Source organism: Melanotaenia boesemani, chromosome 1 (genome assembly GCF_017639745.1).
Source record: "Melanotaenia boesemani isolate fMelBoe1 chromosome 1, fMelBoe1.pri, whole genome shotgun sequence".
NCBI lineage: Eukaryota > Metazoa > Chordata > Actinopteri > Atheriniformes > Melanotaeniidae > Melanotaenia > Melanotaenia boesemani.
Genome location: NC_055682.1, coordinates 23147705 through 23170482, shown reverse-complemented (window position 1 = coordinate 23170482; position 22778 = coordinate 23147705). Strand labels below are relative to the sequence as shown.

The window sequence follows — 22778 nt, the reverse complement described above, 5'->3', positions numbered from 1 at the left end:
CCTCACTGCCATTATTGATTCTTTCCATTATTTACTGTTATTAGTCAGGAGGAAGAGTTTAAAATCATTAAATGTCCTGACCACACCTACTATAAGCTGATGTTTTCTGTTAGGTCATGTTTCCATGGAAACCACAGCAGGGTGAAAAAATGGCAGTTGAATAGAGATATGTGGTTTTTGTTTTCTGATGGTGATAATTGGAGAGGAAGCAGACATGAAAGTGGCCTGAGGTTTCAGCTGACTTCTTTATATTTTTTTTAACATGCCTCTCTATAAGCATGTTGATGCATAACTACCTCCACACTCGCACACAACCACACATATCTCACTGTCTTTTTGCAGCACCAGAGCGTCTGCTCCATTGAGAGGGTTGTGACCCAGTTTAATGCTGTGCTTGCTCTGAGAGCAGGTTATATGCAGCACACTGTACTGTCAAGAGAAGGTGGAGGTTTGCAGAAAAAGAAAGGGTCTGAGAGGAAACAGACAGCACACATGTAAAACACAGGAAAAGGGGGAGGGGGGTTGAATGAAAGAAAACAATGCTAAGTAAGAAGTAGTGGCTATAGTTGAGAGAATGGTTGGCGGGTTTAGGTTGTTACAGTTAGCAAGATAAAATTGCAGATATAAGTATGTGAACGTGAGCAGATCATATGAGAGCTTTGGAGCTAGAGAGAGAGAAAGCGGGATGTGTTGAAAGTGAGGCATGTGACCAGACCATGACCCTGCGCTACAGGGTTTCCCTGGAGGGCTTTGTTAATGTGGCACAGCTACAGCCCAGCAGAGAATGTCATTGGGCCAGCTTTTCACCACCTGCTGTGAGTGTGTATGAGTAGTGGAGGCAGGGGGGAGTCCAGTGTGTAGTTGTGAGCACTTCATATACATACAGTAATACTGTTCATATTCAAGCAGTGTATTCTTATGGTGTGTGTGTGTCTGTCGTGTCAAGGCTGTGTGACTTTCACAGGGCTGCTCATCCTTATCACTGTCACTTTATAATAGGACCCTAAGGCCATCCATCTGGCTTGGTGTGTATGTGAGGACATTATTTGTTAGGATTATCGTTCTTAAACCCCCATGTAAAGGAGCTAGACTATTAATGCTGTCACATTTACCTTCTGTTATTAGAGAAAAACACAGAGTATTGTCATCTACTCTTATATGGACTTTTTTTGACTGTGTACTTGTGCTATTTGTCTCTTTCTCCAGCTGCATCCTCCATCAGTAGTGAGTCATCTCCAGTATCCTCCCCGGCCACCAACCACAGCTCTCCAGTCAGTACACCCAAGAGGGGTCCCCTTGGTCCTGGACCTGTCTTGGTTCCACCAGGAGGCCACAGTGTGCCAAACACTCCACCTGTAGTCACCATTGCTCCAACAAAAACTAGCAACGGCCTGTGGAGGAGCGAAGGTCGCCAGGTAAAATTGCATTTAAACACCCACTCACGCTGACCTTTATTCTGCATTCTTCCTTCCTATTATTTCTTTGAGCTGACATTTCTGTAGTCCCATGCTTTTCTGCTGAATATTCTTCCTGTTTTTCCATTCCTGTCATTATTCAGACTCTTAAAGCAGCACCCAGATCTTGTCATCCCTCATCTTGCCTCCTTGCACAAATGTAGATCCATATGGACTCTTTAGGGATTAATGGATTTTGTTGCTGACCTGCAACACATAGTGTGGCATTGTTTTCTTCATTTATGTACATGTGACATAGCTGGAAGGTCTACGAATGTTTCCCCCGCCTGCCCACTCAGTGACTCCATGCGTTAAACAATACCAGCTGCCACTGGGACATTGAGGTGACAGTCTCAACGGCAGCATACATCTGTCCCTCTCAAGGGCCTCTCCCACTTGGCCTATGAATAAGTCCGTTCCAAGTCCTGGTCTTATATATCCTAAAATCTTCACCAACTTCACCTCCAGTCTCTACCCTTTCACCTAAGCAGTCAAATGCATCCTCTACCTCATCAACCTGACACCTACTCTTGGTTTTGTAGTGTGTGAGAGAGAAAGAGGGAGAGCTGCTTGCTTTGATAAGGAGTGGATTATGGATTACGGCCTTGCTTTAAGCCTTCTTATCTCAGCTCAGGGCTAATGGTTGAGGCCAAGTGCATGGTTATGAACAGCACTCGGCAACATGCGGAAACTCTCCAAGACACTTTGACGGTTCCCTGGAGACGGACAAAAGGGGGATAGTGAAGGGTGGGTGAGGAGGTCAGTCAGACGGCAATATGTGGTAGCATTCAGGCCATTGTTTTCTCTCCTGGAAGCACCCCTGACCCTCACCCTCTGTTGCTACTGCTTTTACAAAATGACCTCTCTGCAGTTCAAGGGTCAGTAAGAGCTGGGAGGGGTAGGAGAGATGGAGGATCTCTCACAGTGACATCATCTTTTTTTTCTTCTTTTTTTCTTCAGCAGAGCAGTTTTAGAGAGAAGGAAAATTAACGCAGCAGAAGCTCCCGCTGCTTCTTCCTTCATGCAGTCTTACTAGTTCTCTGTATGTACACTTGTTTGAATGCCTTTTGCATGTTGGCTGTGTGTGCGTGTGTGTGTATCTAAGAGGTCAAGCTCAAACTGAAAAAAAGGTCAGGTCACTAGGTTCATGGTGCCCCCACAAGCAGTTCAGAGCCACCCTGCCAAAGAATGAGAAGGTTAAGGGAGGTGATAGTGACAAGAGGTTGGAATGAGGGGTTAGAGGTTGAGGGGGACAGCAGGGGAGATGTGTCATGAAAGCTGGCATCATGGCACCCCCTCCCCCCATTTGTATTGCAGCCTTGGAGAGAATCTGAGGAGAATAAAGGACACATACAAATGCACAATTAAAATGTTCCTTTTTAAAGTAAGAATTTATGGTGCTAAGGAGGAAGTTGCTGCATACAGAGGCAGCAGTTAGTTCCCTGGAACTCCTGTAAAGTATGCAGGAAAAACTAGTCGGTGTGTACAAAAGCATATGTACTCCTTTCTCTGTGTTAGAGGGGTATTCGAGTGTCCCCCTGGCTGAGATATGAGTCTGGCTTTCAGAGGTGGGGGTGATAGGCCAAGCAGTGAAGGGAGGAGGGCTTGGTTTGTTGGCATTTTGCTTTAATAACTGCAGGAGTCTGCTCCCGCTGCTGAATGTAATTGCTTTATAATTGGCAATTTGGATTCATGGCTCCATCTGAGAGGCGTAAACGAGCACTCTACAATGTACGGGGTCTCCCACCCTCACAGAGGGTTACAGGGGCCTGACTCACACAGAAGAAGATGGCTGTTAATGGATGTGTCTTTGAGTTTGAGTGCTTGTATATGTGTTGTGTGATGTGTACTGTTTGGCAGGCTGCTGGTAAACAGAGTGTGTTTTTGGCTAGTCAAAATGGGATATCAGGTTGAATGTGTGCAACTGCACCTTTGCAAATTCTTTTGTAGGTGTGCACTTTTACGTTTATGCACAGGTGTTAACTAAAGACTAAATCCAGGAATAAAAAAAAAATATATACATAGTCATGTAGCTATGTGGTTTGAACAAAGTTTTAAGAGCCTTTTTTTATGAATCATCTCACATGAATTTGCTGGCTTTCAGGAACCATGTAAGTTGTTGAAGCCAAAAAAAAAGTCAAACTGTCAGTGGTAAATTTGCATCAACAACACTATTATTGTTGTTCCATCTCCACTTGATAGAATTTCTGTGAATTTCATAGGAAAGGAACAGTTGATTCAATTTCAGTGGTAATCTGTGTCTGGGAATTGCACCAATTTACAATAATTGCGTCACAGCCACTGTAAAACTGTACCTCTGTGACGGACACATTTGTTTATGGCACAGGATATTAAATACAGATTTAACCTCTTTAAATAAACCATTGATTGTCAGATAAATACCTAATTGCCTGCATTCAGAACTTACTAAAATGTTATAGCAGATCTTAATTACTAAGCAGCTTCTCATGTTTGCATGTCATAGAAGGTGCTTATTGGGGTGTTACTTGATGAAATTGTTACTTCAGTTCATGTTATTCAGTTTATCTTAAGAAATACACTAAAGCAAAGTGCATAAGTATAACTGCAAAAGGCATAGCTGCATCAACATGATGAAAACTAATGAATATTTCCAGTCATTGTGGTGATTAGATCTATTGATAAATGCACAGTTTGAAAAAAAAGCAGCTACTCCTGTTTTTACTTTACATTTGGTGGCATTGCTCACTATTAGTTCTGCAGCAATTTGTCTTTACAATACTATGAAGTAAGTGTTAAATATAATATGCAAACTGTGGATTAAGAAAAGAAATGGAATATGTTTGTCTTCCTGCCTGAAGCTGTGAAGCCATTTATACATTTGGACTGACATGGATAAGTAATGACATAGTTTAAAAATGTTGTTTGGCTCTCTTTTATCCTTCTTAAAATTCAGACACTTTTCAGGAGTACACTAAAATGGGGCAAAGGCTACAACATCATCAACTAGCTTGTTAAAATGGTTAAACTTAACCACATAACACAGGAGACTTTGGTATATCAACCATTTTCATTATCAGGTTCCCCCAAAACCCTTTAAAAGCACTGTTGTTTGACCTGGTTCACTGTTCCTCTTATGAAGGAAACATTAGAAAATATGAGACTGAGACAGAAATTATAAAACAATCATAAAGACAAAATGATCCTATACATGTAAAGAAATTATGCCACACAGAGGAAGTAGACATTTGTGAAAAAAACAGGTAAAGAGCAAGAAAAAATGCATTTTAAATATTTCAAAACTGCCATTTGATACTGAGTTATTTCTATATATATGAACCTCCTTTACAATTGGCTACCAGAGCCACTGGGGAACATCCACCATCTCCCTGTGCTCATAAAGCTTTGAAAGGATTGGGATGGGGTGGGGGTGTCTGTAAGGATTGGTGCTTTGAGGGAATAAAGTGCTAAAGTGTTTAGTGAAGCGCAACAAACCACAAGGTGCAAACTGTAACATTAGACTAGTGGAAAGTGTGGAGAGGGGTTTAAACAAAGGGTGATATGAGGAGTCTGAACATTAGAGGCATTTAAGTTTGGATGTTGGTGCATCAGTGTCAGCCTGGGTCAGTGGTTGTGGAACAGGACGTAGAAGTAATGGCTCAGTAAATGGGATTTGTTTTATCAGAGGCACTGAGAGAGAGGGCAGTATTGCTGTAAGGTCTCTTTTTATTCCCAGGGAGCTGTGAGGTTAATTTACTGAGGCAAAAACTGCCTTCTTCTCTTGCTCACTGTCTTTATGGCTTCATCTCTTTTCTATCTTCCCCTTTTCTCTTTCTAGTTGTTCTCTTGCCAACATCAAGTCTGGTTTTGCAAGGTATGAGATAAATGTTCCACCTTTCCCATGAAAAATCCTCCTTGACTGTGCATCCCTCTAAAAACAATTTCTTTGTAGAGCTTACAAGGATTGTAAAATTTTCAGCTCTGCAATTGCAGAGAAAAACTAAAGCTTCAGAAAATGCGCTCCCACTCCCACAGCAGGATGTCTTTTTTAGCTTTGAAACCGTGTATGTGCCTGCTGAGTGTCTGTGTGTGTTTGTTGTGGGATTGGCTAAGTGAGACCAGGCTTGCTGCCAAAGGGAGGGAGGTGAAAGAAAAGAGGGAAGAAACAGAAACATAGACAGAGGGATGTTGCTTTTTGGACTTTGTTGTCTTCCCTGTAGATGTTGCTTTATGTAAGACATGTGCGCACAATCACCGGTGCACACACACTTTTGCAAAGATCAAAGTCATCATTTCAAGAAGCACTGCTGTTGTCTGCCATTACCACGTCCTCATCGATCATACGGATGCCACCTCTTACTAACAGTTAGAGAAAAAAACGGCAGGGCTGTTTTTCAACACTGTCTACCCCCTACTTCATTTAACCACATAATTTCCTCTAGAGAAATTTTAAGCTTTCCATTTCTACAAAGAAATGGTGTGTGTGAGAAATTATAGAAATGTGCCAAAGATATGTAGAGGGTGAGGAGACTGCCCCACCACAAACAGACCTATTCTTTTCCTCCCCCTCATCTCCTCCTCCTCAAGGGATTTGCTCCATGAGCAGTGACAACCATAACGGTCACAGGTTCTCACAAACAATGACTAAGACTCTCCCGCTGTATCTCTCTTTAGGCTGACTCGGGGCCTCGTGGGGCCAGCAGGGAACGTCTGGGTGCAGAGGGGACCCTCTCCCAGGAGAAAGGTGGCCCCTCAGTTCCTGCTCACCTCCTGGGAAACCCCTATGCCTTTGGTCTCACCCCTGGTGCTGTCATGCAAGATTCACGTTTTCAGCCACTTAAGTGAGTCAAACGAAAATTTTAAATATTGTTTTTTTTTTTTTTTTTTTGCTTGGTTTTTTTTTTTTTTTTGCTTTATAAAAAATTTGAAAAATGTGAATTGTTGTTATGATTAATAATTCAGGTGTATATTAAATAAACTGAAATAAGCAACAGCAGCACCCATTCATTCTGCTGCTATTAGTGTTGAGAAATGATTTCAATATATTTAAAGGAAATATATACAAAATTGACACACAAAAAAGTCACACTAACCATATTATTTCTCTTTTTTCCTCTATTTTTCTTTTAACTTCAGCCTGCCCAGACAGTTGCCCAACACAGTGCCTCCTGGTCCTGTACCAGAGGAGTACCTCCGGGGTTTTCGGCCTTATCCCACAACTGAGGATGCCCTCAGGATGCCGTCTTTGCCCTTGGGCCTGGACCCTGCTACAGCAGCAGCTGCAGCTGCATACTACCACCCCAGCTACCTGCCACACCCCTCCTTCACACCATACAGGTAGTTCTCACATTTTGTTTTGTTGACTTTGCGCTGATTTCCTCAGAGTGCAAATTGTGCAAAATTAGTGCATTTATTTGTTTTATACTTGGTAAATGCATTTGTGTGTAAGAGACCTTGAATTGAAGCTCCCCGAAGTAAAACATTTCACTGATGTTTATGTTGAGTAGACAAAGGATATCTTTAATTTTCATTCAATTAAGGGTCGCAGGGAAGCTGAAGCCTATCCCAGCAAGCAAGCAAGAGGCAGGGTACACCCTGGACAGGTTGCCAGTCCATTGCAAGGCCAACACTAGACAACTCACACTCATTCATTCCTAGGGAGGATTTAGAGTGACAAGCCCGAGTACCCAGAGAAAACTCATGCATACAGCCAAGGCTCGAACTTGCTGTGAGGCTGCGGTGCTAACCACCACACCGGCCCTGCTGGATCCTAACTAAACAAAAAGCAGAGCAATAAATCAGGAAGTTCTCCAAAATATAAGGTGACAAGGTTTAAATTAAGAAAACAAAAAAAAAAAAAAAAAAAAATGGCATTAAGAACTTTGGTGCAGGACCTTTTTGCAGCAAGTTCAGAGGTTCAGAGTCCTAAGTGATCGGCATACGCAGTATCATTGCTTTATGAATCCTGTGTTTGAAAATATATGGGTCAGCAATGTCAAAATACTTTTAAGAGTCCCATTAAAAATGGATAACACATCACTGTTTATTGCCAAAGGCTGTTGTAATGCCGTTTATATCTGTAAGAGGTGCAGTAATGATGCTCTTTTGTTTGCCTAACCTCCTCTCGGTACTTCATATTTTTACCCAAATTTGGTTATGGCCAAGGATGGAATAAGAAAAGGAGAACCACACTTGTTTTTGCTTTTAGCTCTGTATGTTTGAACCTGGTTCATGAGAGATTCTTGGAAATCTGAAGGCCTGCTGACTTGTTTATATAGATTCTGATTTAAAACTTACTGGGTTTTGCAGATTTTCTTTAGAGAAAAAAATGGACTTTAGTATTCTTTCCCTTAGAAAATTTGCATGGAATCGTGGGAATGAATACATTTCAGTTATGCTATGCATGAGCAGTGGTGTGTTTTTGTGTGTGTATTGAGAAAGCCCCTGCTTGCTTTGGGCTATCACAGAGGCTGTATGCCGCTGGTCTGTGAACAAAGCAAGATCTTAGGACTGCAGCACCCATCATGCATACTGCACTGTAATGGATTTAATGAGCATTTGGGTAGTGGATGTCACACAAACACAGAAATGCCCAGTTTTTCATCAGCATACAACACCGTCTCCTGCAACTGCTTTATGGTGATTGAGGTTAGCTAACAGACACTGCTGCATCCTTGAAAGATGGAGGACCCCATGATGTCGCTTCTTTAGGAAATGGTGGCACACAGGTTAATGAAAGTAAGCGCTGCACTGTCACATGGGGAGACTGACTTTCTCTTTTTCTTTTTTTTCTTTCTTGTAATCCTTGTATCTCAGGATGGATGACCCGTTCTGCCTCTCTGCTTTGAGGTCACCTTTCTATCCACTGCCAACAGGGGGAGCTTTACCCCCCATCCATCCCCCTGCTGTTCATATGCACCTACCAGGGGTTCGCTACCCTGGAGACTTCACACACGCTTCGCTATCAGCACTGCAGTCTGAGAGGTAAAGTGCCTTGTAGCATATAGCTAGTGCAATGGTGCACTGTTGTCCTTTCTAATGTCACTGATATCTCCTTTCATTTCTTTGCCCACTTGGCTTTTTTCAGGCTCCATCTGGAGGATGAGCTGCGGCAGCGTGAGAGGGAGCGTGAGCGAGAACGGGAGCGGGAAAAAGAGAGGGAGCGTGAGGCAGAGAGGGAGAAGGAGCGGGAGAGAGAACGGGAGCGTGAAAGAGAAAGAGAGAAGGAGCTTGAGAGAGAGCGTGAGAGGGAACGGGAACGGGAACGCGAGAGAGAACGAGAGAAGGAGAGAGAGAGAGAGAAGGAGCTGGAGAGGCAGAAGGAGAGGGCACTGAGGGAGAAGGAGCTGCAGGCATCCAAGGCCATGGAAAACCACTATCTGGCTGAGCTCCACGCCATGAGGGGACAGGAGGAACGAACTAAGCCTGAAAGACTAACCCCTAATCGGGCTGGTATGTGTCCCTGCATCCCATATAGCCTCCGACAGCTACATTCATATTGCTTATCAGCACTTGCCCCTATAAATACATTAAGTAGAGTTGTAACCATCTCCCCCTTAATCAGTGACTCGGTTTAGATTATTTTCATTTTTAATAACTCTAATAATATGAGTTCTGGGCTGTTGGTCAGACAGAACCATAGTTAGAAGGATGCAGTGACATTTATTTTTCTTCCAATCAAGGAGATATATTATATGATTAGCCCAAAGAGGCTAAAGGATCCAGTCAGCACTATGTTAAATATTGGCTTGCAGTCTGCCAAAGGATACTCATCTGTTTGATTACAAGCTGTTACAACAACATAAACTTATAACTGCAGAATTTATTTGTTCTTTGTGTGAACTTCATAGCCTTGAACCAAGTTTGGCTAACATTTGTTACTGTATTCAGTTAAGCGGTATAAATAAGTATAACAGCGGCAACAATGGCCGTATAACCATAATAAAATAAATAAGTAAAAACAAAAGAAAAATAAAAAAATCAGTCACTTGAAGACTTTTGTTCTGTTATTTATTTTTTTTTCTTAATTAAACAAGTGAAAGAACAATATCTAGCTTTAGCTTGAAACCAAGTATTTACTCTGCCTTCTCTCTCTTTCTCTATAGACAAAACCAAAGAGCCCGCCCTTCCAGCTCCCAAACCTGTCCCACCTGGAATCCACTCTTCAATGGTTCAAACACATCATCCGGTTTCTGGTCTAATCTCAGGCCATGGCCTCTACATGGGGCCCAGCACTGTTGGCACAGGGCTCCCAGCCTCTCTGATCGCTCAGAGGACCAATGAGGAGGAGAGATGGTTGGCGCGGCAACGCAAGCTGCGGCAGGAGAAAGAGGATCGCCAGTACCAGGTGTCTGAATTCCGCCAGCAGGTTCTGGAGCAGCATCTGGACTTGGGCCGACCAGCTGAAACACCAGATCACAGGACAGAGTCACACAGGTGAGACAACACTTTTAAAAGTAAATGCAATCCAGCCCAGAAATTTCAAATGCACATCTTTCATGGCAGTATTTATTTTGATCGTATTTAGAAATTGTAGAGTTTTGTTATCTGATGGAGATAACAGGGTTTGTGACAGCAGAATACATGCATGCTTTCAGCACATACATTATCTGGGGGTTATGGGATTCTCTCTGCTTGCCTGATTTGGGACAGTTGTTGCTGTGTTTTGAAGCCTCAGAGGCTGGCAGGCTTTAGAAGTTTGTTTTCAGGCAGAACTGGCAAAAAACGATAAACCCTGTCAGAAGCATCTCATCTTCTCTATTTCTGTCCAAGCCACATTCCAGTCCTGACATGTAGGGAACCAGGCAGATACGCTGAGATGTTTATTGAGGTTGCAAAGCTGGATCCTGATGACTGCTGTTTCATGAGTGGAAATGGGTAGGGGTTTCAAACAGGCAGCGAGTGGGACTACTAAGATACACAAAGGCTAATTCTCCACTAATCCTCTCAGCCATGCACAGCATAAACCTCCGTACCTACCTTCTGTCATTACAGTGCCTGTGTTTGTGTTGTTTGTGATTCAGAAGTGAGGTTGTGGTTAATGCTGGTAGGACAGGAGTGATACACAAACATGTGCTATCAGTAACCCTACAGTATAATCGCATAATCACAGCTCGCAGGCTGCAGATTGCAGATAAGACACACATTTAGCCATTCACACACATACACAAATGCAATGCAAACAGGAGGCAGAGATAATTTGACTGGTCATGCAGTGTGCACTACTGCCAGGTTTTATTTGGATATTCTCTTGAGAAAGTGTCCATCAGCCATCTGCCTTTCCATCCTCTTCACCGTTACTATTTCTAATCAAACACCATGGCATTTTCCTCTCTTTCTGCCCTTAGATACATTTGTCTATTGTGGTTATTAAATAGCATTCCCCTTTCTTTCCTTTTTAAAATCCCCTGCTCTTCTTATCGTCTTTGTGTCAGTCTTTTATTCTCTGACAGCCTGTCATCAGAACATTTCTTGTGGTCTCTTCCTCAGTATACAACTGTCTTCTATGTGGGTGTGAGTGTGTTTGTGTGTTCGTGTATGCCACACTACAAAGGCCTTAAAGATCAAAAAGAGGCCTGTGTATCTGGAGGACAGTGTGTGCCTTGGCCACATCCTCACTGCTCTGGGCTACTCTGCCTGGGCTTGATAACACTGCTGTGCACAGGCACACAAACACGGGTGAAAGAAATAAGGCGTGGCATATGAACACTGTTGCGTGTCTGTACAATATATGTGATTAGGAAACATTTTTTCTGAAATTTAGAAAAATATATTTGTATTATACTGTGCACCTAACAGATTAACAATTTCTGTTTGATTCTATCTCTGCAGATCTATACCAAATCACCATGAACCAGGAAGCCGGGAACATCACCCTCACTTAGGCGCTCCTCCACCTCTCATCTCACCCAAACCTCCACAGCCACCACGTGAACATCCCCCTCCGCCTCCCACAACCTTGTGGAATCCTGCATCTCTTATAGAAACAGCCTCAGAGTCCAGACGTAACCATGAGCCCTCAGGGATGGGCCATTATGAGCTCAGTCATCTGTCCCCTGGACCCTCTAAATATGAAGATGGAACCCGCAGGAGAGATGTGGGAGCAATGGAAAAATATCCCCCACTGAGAGGCCCCCCAGGCCTGACAGAGCCCAGCACCTTTCTTGCTGATCTAGAGAAATCCACCCAGTCCTTCTTGAGCCAGCAGAGGGCATCACTGTCTCTGTCAAGCCAGTATGAAATGGAGGGAACCATTAAAAGCAATTCTGGACTCAAGAGCTTTCAGGGACACTCGGGGTCGAGTAGACATGGACAAGGGCTTGGAATGGTTTCTGGGCCAGTGATGGGTCAGGTAACCACACTGGGGATGGTTCCGGACACAATGCTGATTTACGATGAGTTTCTACAGCAGCATCGAAGGCCTGTCAGTAAGCTGGACCTGGAAGAAAAGAGGAGAAGGGAGGCCAGAGAGAAAGGTAGTCACTGCATATGTTAAGCTGCACTTGCCTCCTTTAAAGAATAATAACCACTTCTTTTTAATATAACTGTCATCTTTACCAAAGGGTTTTAAGGTAGTGTGTCAGGAGTAATTTCTGTGATTTCTACAGGTTACTATTATGAGCTGGATGACTCATATGATGAGAGTGATGAGGAAGAGGTAAGGGCCCATCTCAGGAGAGTGGCAGAGCAGCCCCCACTCAAACTGGATGACTCCACAGAGGTAAAATACCAGCCAGAACATGCGTTCTTTGGGCTTTCATATAATTGAAAAAAATATAATTAATCAAGATAAACACACTACAGTAAGATGATAATTTCCATCTCTATACAGAAATTGGACTTCCTTAGGGTATTTGCCCTGACCACGGTGAGCCGGCGTGATGAGATTGTGCAGCAGAAGAGAAGGAAGAGGAGGAGGCTGCTCAGGGAGCGTAGTCCTTCCCCACCTGCCTCACAATCAAAACGCACTCCCCCGCCTTCTCAGCTCATCACTCGTTTCACCCCGGAGGAGATGGACCGAGCACCAGAGCTGGAGGATAAGAAGCGATTCCTCAACATGTTTAGACTGTCCCATGTCACCATACAGCAGAGAAGAGGTATGTGATCAATCTGTGGAACAGTTACTCCACTGAATAACTAATATAAACCACTCTGGTAAATGTTTATGGTTAAGTATTTCAAAAATATTAATCTAAACTAAATAGTGAAAGACTAAAGTGTACAGCAATGATTTCTAGACTTTATGATGAATTTGTGGCCCCTTATTGTTCAAGTTAAGAACTGGTGTATCGTGGGAGAACATTAGATTTTTTTCTTCAATAATGGCACGCATAAATATCTGAACATTATCTTAAGGCAACAGGGCTACCATCTGTGTGCTGCATAAGCAAATAAAAAACTAATTTATGACAGAACTGACGCAATGCCCTTAACATGGCATGCAAATATCTCCATCTAATACTTCTATCTTCTTTCCTCTTTCACTACTTATTTTAGCAAAGTAAAAACCACAATCTAATTTCGATCTTGAAAAAAAGAGTCATCATTCTTGGTTCTAAAGCTTGCTGATGCTTCACTTCAGTTGAGCTCTGCCAGCTTTACTTGCACTAAAATCTCATAAACATGCTGACTGGAGCCTCAAAGGACATTATAAGGGGGTTAGAAAATGACCATGTCAACCTCATACCCCCTATATTGAATGCAGAACATATTACATTATGTATGCACAGTGTTATGCCTTACATAGACCTAGTTAGAATGTCTGAGCCATTTGTACACATTTGACATATATTTATGAGTCCCTTGCTAGTCATCTGTCCTCAGTTTTTTTCCCCCAAATTTAACTCTAACCAGATCTTAACCTTTAAACAATCCATAAAGGTGTGTCAAAAATATCTTGACAAGCTTAAGCTGACCTTAAAAAAACATGCCCATAATGTCTGGATTGTGAGTTTAGGATTTGGATTTACATTTTACAGCCAGCAGATGGTGATATACAACCTCCTACATTGTCAGGCCATATTTGACTTCTATTCGCACACACAGCATAAAATAACTACTTATGAGGGAGTTAATGAGAGACTAACAGAATTAGGGTTCTTAGGAATTAGAGATTAAATTAACTGTGTTTTTCTATTTTAGACAATGAAAAGGTGGTCGAGCTGCTTCAAGCCATTAAAGAAAAGAGTGTAACCTTGGATACCATCAGACATGCACCTCATCCGCTGTGTAAGAGCCCCCCAGCACAGGCCTCTGGTAAGACATGTGCATTTTTATTGTTGTTAGATAATGTATTTAAATAGTAGCTGGGAAGTGATGGAGGAAAGTAACATCACTGTCAACTGCAGGGATACAGCAGTACTAATGTTGATCTCGACCCCATCATGACTGACATATGTTCAAATGATTGCAGATCCAACATTTGCCCAGCCTTCCACTGAATCAGAAGACCACCACAATGTTCGACCACATAGCCCCACCTCACATTGCCCAGCATCCCCCAATGGCTGTCCAAAACCCCTTGGAGACACATTAAGACCAAAGGCACCCCCTTCTCCAGCTGTCTACCCAGACAAGGCCCGGGGGCCCAGTGAGGGACCGATCTCAAAGAGGAGCTCCAGCCTGCTCAACAGCTTGCGGCCCCAGCTCCCCCTGCAGGCTAAAGAGGGGCTTCACAGTGTCAATGGACGCACAAAAGCCTGGGACAGCTTCACACCAGAGGAATTTGCTCAGCAGTTCCATGAATCTGTACTTCAGTCCACTCAGAAGGCCTTGCAGAAACATAAAGGTAATGGCACTGAGGATTAATATTATATTTTTAGAATTTTTATTATGCTTTGTAATCAGTTGATTGACCATTTTGAAGACAGAATGTCTCAAATTACTTATTACTTATTATCTGAGTTGCAGATGCAGCCATGTATTCTAGTTACAGTTTTATAGAACAGGGACCACACATGAAAAATAGTCATCAAATTCTCACTGTTGCAGAAACTAGAAAATGTGGGAATTTTGAACTGGAAATGGTCAAACTGGAAATTTACATAGAACTAAAATATAAACGTTGACTAAAATGAATGAATTGGCATTTATTCTTTGCGTGTGTGTGACTTCTATGTTCTTTAGGAGGAGCCACAGGGGTGTCGGAGTCATCCCACATCCAGGAGTCCTCCGTTCACTATAACATTCCCGAGCTTCAAAGCACCCCCGGCCGACCGCCACGGCCGCATTCACAGTCTCACTCGAACGCACCATCATTTTCCCGCCCACTTTCACACTCTCACCCTCAGCCCAACGGGCAGCACTTTTCAGCACCCCTCCACAAGGAGGCCTCAGGGATGAGGGAGGACTTGTCTGGTCCAGAAGACTCTGAGGAGGAAGATGATGAGGAGGAAGAGGAGGCTCCAGTTTCCAAGTGGCAGGGAATTGAATCTATCTTTGAAGCTTATCAGGAATATATTGAAGGTAAGAAGGCACATGAAAGGCATACTGCTGCTAGAAAATGTCAAAACTCTATTTTTTATGTTTTATATAGCACATGTTTAGACAGTGTTTAACAGTGTATGCTCTTTCCAGTTTCATCACCCTGAAATAATTATATCATTTCATAAATTAATGGTTCCATTAATTCTTTTTAGAAGAGAGGTGTTATAGCATTTTCTCATCACTAGAGGGCAGCACACATTTTATGACACTTATTTGTGCATTTTAGATGTTTGTTGATGTTATCTGAGGTGATGGTCTGGATTTTGCTCAAAGGTCATTGTGAACTGCCACTTGATAGAAAACAATTTCTAGCAAAAAATAATATCTGTCCTTTAATTTTCCCTTCTCTACTTTCACCTTTCCTGTATTGTCACAGAGCAAAGTTTGGAGAGACAAGTGTTGCAGAGCCAGTGTCGAAGACTAGAAGCTCAGAACTACAGCCTCAGTCTGACTGCTGAGCAACTATCTCATAGCATGGGGGTAAGACACACACACATGCACACGAGCAAACAGAAAGCCATGTTAGAAGATGAGTAGAAGTTGAGGCCAAGTACTCAGGGCATACCCACAAAGTTCCAAGTAGGGGTGTCAAATTCCGGTACTCAAGAGCCGCTGTACTTCAGGTTATACATGTTTCTCTGCTTCAACGCACCTGACTGAAATTAATGGATCATTGTGCAGAAGTTGACTAAAAGCTGTCGGATCCTTTTGGTTTGAATCTGGTGAGTTGGAGCCAGGAAACAACTTAAATATGCAGGACAGTGGCCACTAGGACAGCGGTTTGACATCCATTCTAGAGTTTAGTTGGCACTATACTGCATGAAGATTATGTGTATGTATGAGGGCAGCTGCATCCTTGCAGGTCAGATTCTTTATGTAAGATGCATACAAACATTATCCAGTATGATAATGTGCACATACGAAATGTTACACCAACTCATGATGGTTCCACAAACAGAACAAAGGCGAGATGTAAGGCTGCATCCTTACATCTCGAAAGGTAAGGATGCCGCCTCCCTTTGTTCTAAGGGATCTTATCATTGAACAAATAACTTTCTTGCATCAGAAATGCTACATAGATTTTAAGATGCTAATGACTGGATTCGAAACATCCTCTTTTTTTCTTTCTCTTATGCTTATTATTGTTATTTTCTTTTTTTCATAGGAGCTGATGTCCCAGAGACAGAAGCTAGCTGTGGAAAGGGAGAAGCTACAAGCAGAGCTGGAGCACTTCAGGAAGTGTTTGACACTGCCACAGACACACTGGTCAAGAAGTGGCCATTACAAAGGCTACCCTCCAAGGTGACCCAGACATGCTGATCTGATGACCCCCAGGCCCCAGCTGCCTTCCTTTCAGACTGAGAACCAGAGTTTATTTTTCGCAGCCTAGTTCTCATGGCTCCATAGAGGTGAACATGGCTGGCTAGATCAGATGAGAGTGAATGGATTGGAAACCATTCAGTGAAGGACACTTAGTCTTTAGGTTGTGGCTTGCCAGGGATTGCACCACAAGCCACTAACACGTGCCAATGTAGCCATCATGAGATCAGCAAGAGCTGGAGCAGGAGAACCAGAAGATCAACACTCAGTCACCCGCTTTTTACACTCTTCAGCTCCTGCTGCTCGGTTCAGTCCCTGCATCCCTCACAGCCACAGCTACATGGACAATCCTGCCAATGAGGGAGCAGCTACCCCTGGAGGGGTGTTGTCAGAAGACTTGAAAGCTCCAAAGCTCCAAACGACGGCTTCTGGTCAGTTGGGACTGATTTATTTTTTGTTTAGTTCTTTTTTTTGTTGTTGTTGTTGTTTTTTTTTTTCTTCTTTTTTTCTTTTTAAATCACAGCGGCCATGTGAGCTTTTGAACTGGAAATGCACTTAAGAATTGAAGCTGAAGAACTACCTGGTGGTACTGTGTTACAGCAAAGAACTGTTCTAATTAGGGAAGAACCTAGAAAATGCACATTTTTGGAAAGAATTAAGGAAATGTTTTATTTCTAAATAGAAAGTTTGAAAATAAGAATTTTAAAGGGTGCTTCAGCCTTGTATTGTATATAATATGAAGACTTAAAAGAATTTTGTATGTTTTTATTACTTTAATCATTGTTCTTTTAAAAGAAAAAAAGCCTGCCATTTTTATATGTTCTATGCTTTTTTGTTTTTGGGGTTGGAAAAGAAAGCCTTGCTTTTAGTGTTTGTACTGCTGCTGGCCAGAACAGCTCATTTTGAGACATTTAACAGAATGAAAGAAAGCAGGATGAACTCCTGCTCTTATTCTGTCCTGGCACTGTGCAGCTGAGACCCAGCCACAGTCACCTCACCTGGCCTCTGAGTTCAGCAAAGCTGACTCAGAGGCTCTGAGACATGGCTCCTGTCCTCTCAGCCTCCTTCCTTTACAGCAGTGGTCACCAACTTCAGGCCTCTACATCAACCATCCTGCAGGTTTAGGGTTTTCCTGGTACAACATACCTGATTCAAATGAAAAGGTTCTCCAACAACTTGTTGTCAACTTCTGCACCAGCCTGTTAATGATTTGGGTCAGGTGTGTTGCAGTGGCCACTGCTTTACAGTAACATGTCTTTCTTTAATAACTCTCCTGCTCTGCTTCACTGCTGCTGGCATGACTAGTTAGCTTGATACCCACATGCTGAAACCAGATCCACAGCAACATATAGTATATATGTATTTTTATGTTGATCACATGACTTATTATATGAAGACATGAAGAGTCTCCTAAAGCAGATTAAACTGGTTCACGATGCTTTACCTTATCATTAGACCTTCATTTTTACTTTGTAATTCATTACCTAATGTTATAGTCACAATATGACGGTTGGCCTAATGTTACACCTTACAAGATCAAGCCCTTATCAGCAGCCATTAAAGGACATAGTGCCAAAACTTTAAAAAAGAAAAAAACAGCAGTAGCATTTTAGACTCTTCACTTTGATTAGAGTTGGAATTGGGTAGCCAAACATTCAATCAAGAATGGCCATCTTCCACAGTGGAAGGGATCATTTATGTGCCCCTACACTCCAAAATTGCCAACATATTAGAAATTTCTAAAGATTTCATTTGGGCATCTTGTGATCAACACAGAATCAAAAGTGTTTCCTCTATCTGCCTGCATCCCTTTTTTCCAGCGCTGTCCTTAAATCTGGCAAGAATTATGCCAAACTTCTTGCATCTAACTTATGATGTCTTAACTTGAGGTGTTAGATGTGTACTGTGAGACCCCTGAAGCGACTCATTGAAGTTTTAAAGTTATGGCAATGTTTGATGGTTACAAGTGAAGATTTCAATAACTCAAAATATAAAAAAGAAACTAAAACTTGTACTAAAAAGTCCATTTCTATTAAAGAATGAAGCACAACTACCCCACGCATACACTATTTCACTGACAAGTGCCTCAAGAATTTGGGAGCATGTGAAGGAGTTGCAGTCCACATGATGGGCATTTTACACCCAACATCAGTGATCAGGGACTTTACATTTTACATTCAAGTGTCTGCTGTCTGTGTCACACCTTTCAAACATGTGCAAGTCAAGATGACGCTAAATTTGTTTAAACACATCTTTAAAAAAAAATCAGTTTAATCATAAAGCCTTTTTTTTTTATTTTTTATTTTATTTTATCAATGAGGCCTAAGCCAGATCAGAGGAATACAGAGTGTACTTCTCTTTTTACACAGCAGTCAAGAGCCAACAGTGCAGCCTGTCAGTAAATGAGGGAGCATGCATGCTTAGGTAAGCTGCCAATTAGCTGGGGAGGAAGGTGCAGTAAGAGAAGCCTCTTACTCAGCCTCCCTGTGTCTCCAACCCACGCACGCCCATGCAATAGCCCCGTTACTCAGTGGAGGATGTCTAGATGCTGTGAAATCCTGTTTTTAAAATGTACTTGTTTGAATTCATTGTAATGTAATATATTCTTTGTTGAATGTAGTAATTAGGTATTTATGAATATATGGCTGTGATTTCAGATAAAAAAGAGAATAAAATACTTCAAAAATGTTAAATATCAAACTTTGTTTGTGGGTGCTGGTATGATGGGCAACTTAAATAAAGTATGTCTTATCTTAACTTGAGGATTACTTTTTTGTCTTAAGATCTGTAAAAGTCTTAAGTGGAAATGTATCCAACATATCTATATTAAGATGAAAATACCATTTTATATTTCCGTTATGTGGCTTTTCTTTGCTAGTTAAGGTATTAAGAAAGTTAACCTGCAAAACACCTCCGGTGAAGATCAGTGATAAACATAGCAAAAGAAATTTAAGGAACTGTGTTTGGATTATTTCTTCCTATAAATAATACCAAGCAGTACTGTATAATACATAGCTGGAAAGCTTAATTAGTAACCTTAACAATGAGGTATAACTTGTAAGAATTGTGCATTTGTAGATTGAGCAACAGCTAAATGTCTGGGTAGTGACCCAAATCACTTTCCTGTTGGTACTGTATTCACTCCTGTTTTGAGATTCAAGTGCTGCCAGGTATGTGCTACCGCAGATGTGTGACTGGCATCTAATCAAAGCACGAGTGAATACCAACAGGAGAATATTGAAGGAGATTTTGGCACATTTTTCTGGGGCACTACCCACACATTTAGCTGTGTTGCCCATTCCACAGAAGCTTGATTTTTACAAGTTATAATAATGTGTTATGTATTCATGCCCACTGGGAAATTGTTGCTCTGCATTTTACCCATTCTAGTTGCACAAGGAGTAGTGTCACACCTTATTATGACACTCAGGAACAGTTAACAGTGGGTTAAGGTCCCTCAATTTCTAATGTATAATGCGACACCAGTTATTAAAAGGGACAAATAATCAACCAAACACACATTTCCTCATTTCTTTGTGCTAAGTTTATACATGAACAAACAACAAAAAAAAGATACATACAATTAGACATTAAAAATGTAAGGAAAATACACACCAGATATATTAATACATACACATGCACACAATTATTTAGTCATGTACTTAAAAAAATACCATTTCAATTCAATTAAATATGCACTTATCACAAATTGCAGATACATAGTCTTTCCAGTAATACAAGGCTTGACTGGCAAGCAGAAACCATAGTATGACTGACCCAAGGCTTTCTTCAGGCTAGGTCCCAATCAGTTCAACAGGCCATGATGTTTGGGATCAGTAATCCATGAACTGCCCCTTACTGGAGCCAGGCTGCAGATTGGAGCGCAGTTTGTACATGCAGTTGAGAGAATCGAGAAGGAACGCTCGTATGGTGTTGATCTCCATCAGAGTAAGGTTGTCCAGCTGCAGAATGAGACAGGGGCCAAGCTCAGCTTTCAAAACCAAGTCAAGAAGACATAACAATCTGACAATGTGACGCTTGGCTGTAAGCAGGTCATCGGGATTCATAAGGCCATACATGAGCATAAAAATACCCAAGTTTATTAACATTGTCAGCAAATTATCCTAACCTATGAGGACAGATTATGATTCTCTGTGATCCAGCTTACCTTGGCATGAGCCTCCTGCTGACTGATGAAACTGTCAGCAGACAGGCGGAGTTTGGCGATCCGAGTGTCCCAGATGTCCTTGACCAGCGTGCGGATCTCATCTGCTTTAGGAATGTTGTCAGACGCACTACAAACATAAATAGTCACATAAAGTAGGGCACCACGAGCACGAAGTGTAGAATAGAATGCCATATTTCTATTTTTCTGACTCACTGGTTCAGTAACAGCTTGGTCAGCTCCATGTAATAAGGACTGGGAACAGATGTAAAGGTATCCTCTTGTCTCTCAAGCTCTCTCATCTCCTCCAGTTTCTCTGCATAAAGAGAATAAAAACAATAGCAATATTAAAACTTTTCTGACAGAAGTTACCTGTTTCAGCAGCTAATATTAAGGAATTGCTTAAATAAGTTTAAATGAATAGCCATCTTTAATACTATTTTTACCATAAATCATCTCTTATTTAAAGTAAGACATCTGTAAGCATCTTGAAAAGCATCTTGTAGTCAGGGTCATACTCAGATGATTGTGAATTACTATCTCCTTTACTTGATAGTAATCTTACTCATTTTTTCCCATTTCAGCAGATAATAAAAGCAGGAAGAAATATAACAAAATTCAATTTAATCAACAAAAATGTCATCAAAACCAGAAGTTTATTTTTGATTATTTCCTCTCGACTGATAATCTGTAAAGCAGTCAGACTTATCTGGTATATTATCTGTATATTTATAGTACAAACACAGAGATTCCTCCCGATTTGCTGAATCTTTTGACATTATACACTATGGATGATGGGATCTTCAAAGTCTTCACAATTTTACACTGAGGAACATTATTCTGAAATGACTCAATTCTTAAATGAATTTACTTGAAGATTGGTGAATCACTGGTGACCATCTTTACATCAGAGAGGCTCTGCCTCTCTGAAATTCTCCTTTTATATCCAGTCATGTTACTGACCTGTTGCCAGTTATAATAATAGTGGGTGAGATTTATATTGCGCTTTATTGTTGACGGCATTCAAACCGCTCCATTATTCATCCGCTCCTCATGCATACTTGGGGGATGTTAAGCTGGGGGCAGACTAAAAACGTGGCAGTCAATGCGCACCACCGTCCTCTCCGACCAGCGAAACATCCATACACATTCATTCACCTGCGATGCCAACACTGGAGGCAAGGAGGGTGAAGTGTCTTGCCCAAGGACATGAGGATAGAAGACTGGGGGAGCACCTGAGCCACTGTCGCACCAGCCCAGTTAGTTTTCAAATGTTCCTTCAGTTGTTTTTGATATGTAAACATTACTTTTCCAGCTTTTTGTTGCACCTGTTGCAGCTTGTTTTTAAAGATGTGTGGCTGCCATCAAATAAAAAAATTAGCTAATATTTGCCATGAAATGGTAAAATGTCTGCGTTTCAACTTCTTGTATGTTGTCTATGTTTCATTGGAAATAAAATATGGGTTTATGAGATTTGCCAATCATTGCATTCTGTTTTAAATTTATATTTAAGTGTCTGATTTTTTTTTTATTTTTTTAATTTGGGTTGTTTTTGTACAGTAAAATTTATATAAAACAATTCAAACCAGCACTAAATCTAAATGACAAAATATTTAAAAGCTGCTTACACAGATGTTCTTCAGCATTCATAACATTGAGTGATTTTTTGGAGATATATTTAGGAACCAAAGCAGCACTTTTACTTGAACACTAAATAATTTGCTGCAAAAATATGTGGGCAATGTAACTGGAATTTCCACACAGGACCTTAACTAATAATAGAGCACTTTCGGCAAAGGACCTAAATCTCCACTGAAATAAATTAACAATTTAATACAGAGTTGGATTATTTCAGACACATTAAATAAAATCAGTCAGAACACGAATAAACATTACCGATATCCATCCACTCAGGGGGAACTATTCTACATTTCTGTCTCTGTTTTAAGTTTAGAGCCAGCCACACCGGAACGTCAATAGGCAGTCCAGGGTTGAAGGGACCCAAGTCTCCCTGAGGACAGAAACAAACATTTCAGCTCAAACACAAGCATAGACACACATTTATTAATCTAGTATGAAAGCTTCTGCATCGCATGCGGGCTTCAGTCAACTAATCCACATATAAATGTACGATATGAGATATGCAAACCTCTTTGTTAGTGAGGTCTACGTTATTGTTTCCGAGTATAGATCCAAGTGTTTAACAAACACTTACCCCAATCAAATAGATTTTATCCAGGCTGAAATTTGGTATTATCTTCACTAACTCTTTCTCGGCAAGGAACTCGACTTCTGAAGGATCCATGTTTCTAACTAAACCAACACGCTGCGAACTGTTCCCGCGCTGCCGATTGTATAAACCTACAATAAACCAA

At 41.5% G+C, this 22778-nt stretch overlaps 2 protein-coding genes across 6 annotated transcripts in view; one reads left to right on the top strand and one right to left on the bottom strand.

Annotated features, from left to right (window-relative positions):
• gse1b (Gse1 coiled-coil protein b) overlaps positions 1-18995 on the top strand; it is a 166127-nt gene extending 147132 nt beyond the window's left edge. For all 5 annotated transcript variants that reach the window (XM_041984980.1, XM_041984988.1, XM_041985008.1 and 2 more), the window contains 14 exons: positions 1207-1415; positions 6108-6274; positions 6570-6770; positions 8250-8417; positions 8521-8885; positions 9539-9869; positions 11265-11908; positions 12041-12153; positions 12265-12529; positions 13575-13688; positions 13846-14220; positions 14559-14897; positions 15295-15398; positions 16084-18995. In XM_041984980.1, the coding sequence (XP_041840914.1) occupies positions 1207-1415; positions 6108-6274; positions 6570-6770; positions 8250-8417; positions 8521-8885; positions 9539-9869; positions 11265-11908; positions 12041-12153; positions 12265-12529; positions 13575-13688; positions 13846-14220; positions 14559-14897; positions 15295-15398; positions 16084-16224 (3536 nt within the window). In that variant the 3' untranslated portion in view covers positions 16225-18995. The remainder of the gene's footprint in view (positions 1-1206; positions 1416-6107; positions 6275-6569; positions 6771-8249; positions 8418-8520; positions 8886-9538; positions 9870-11264; positions 11909-12040; positions 12154-12264; positions 12530-13574; positions 13689-13845; positions 14221-14558; positions 14898-15294; positions 15399-16083) is intronic.
• On the bottom strand, positions 18541-22778 carry gins2 (GINS complex subunit 2). Its single transcript, XM_041985033.1, has 5 exons — positions 22619-22778; positions 22300-22414; positions 20620-20719; positions 20407-20533; positions 18541-20200 (listed from the first exon to the last, which is right to left on the bottom strand). The coding sequence occupies exons 1-5, from the start codon at positions 22706-22708 to the stop codon at positions 20072-20074; spliced, it is 561 nt and encodes a 186-aa protein (XP_041840967.1). The 5' UTR covers positions 22709-22778; the 3' UTR covers positions 18541-20071.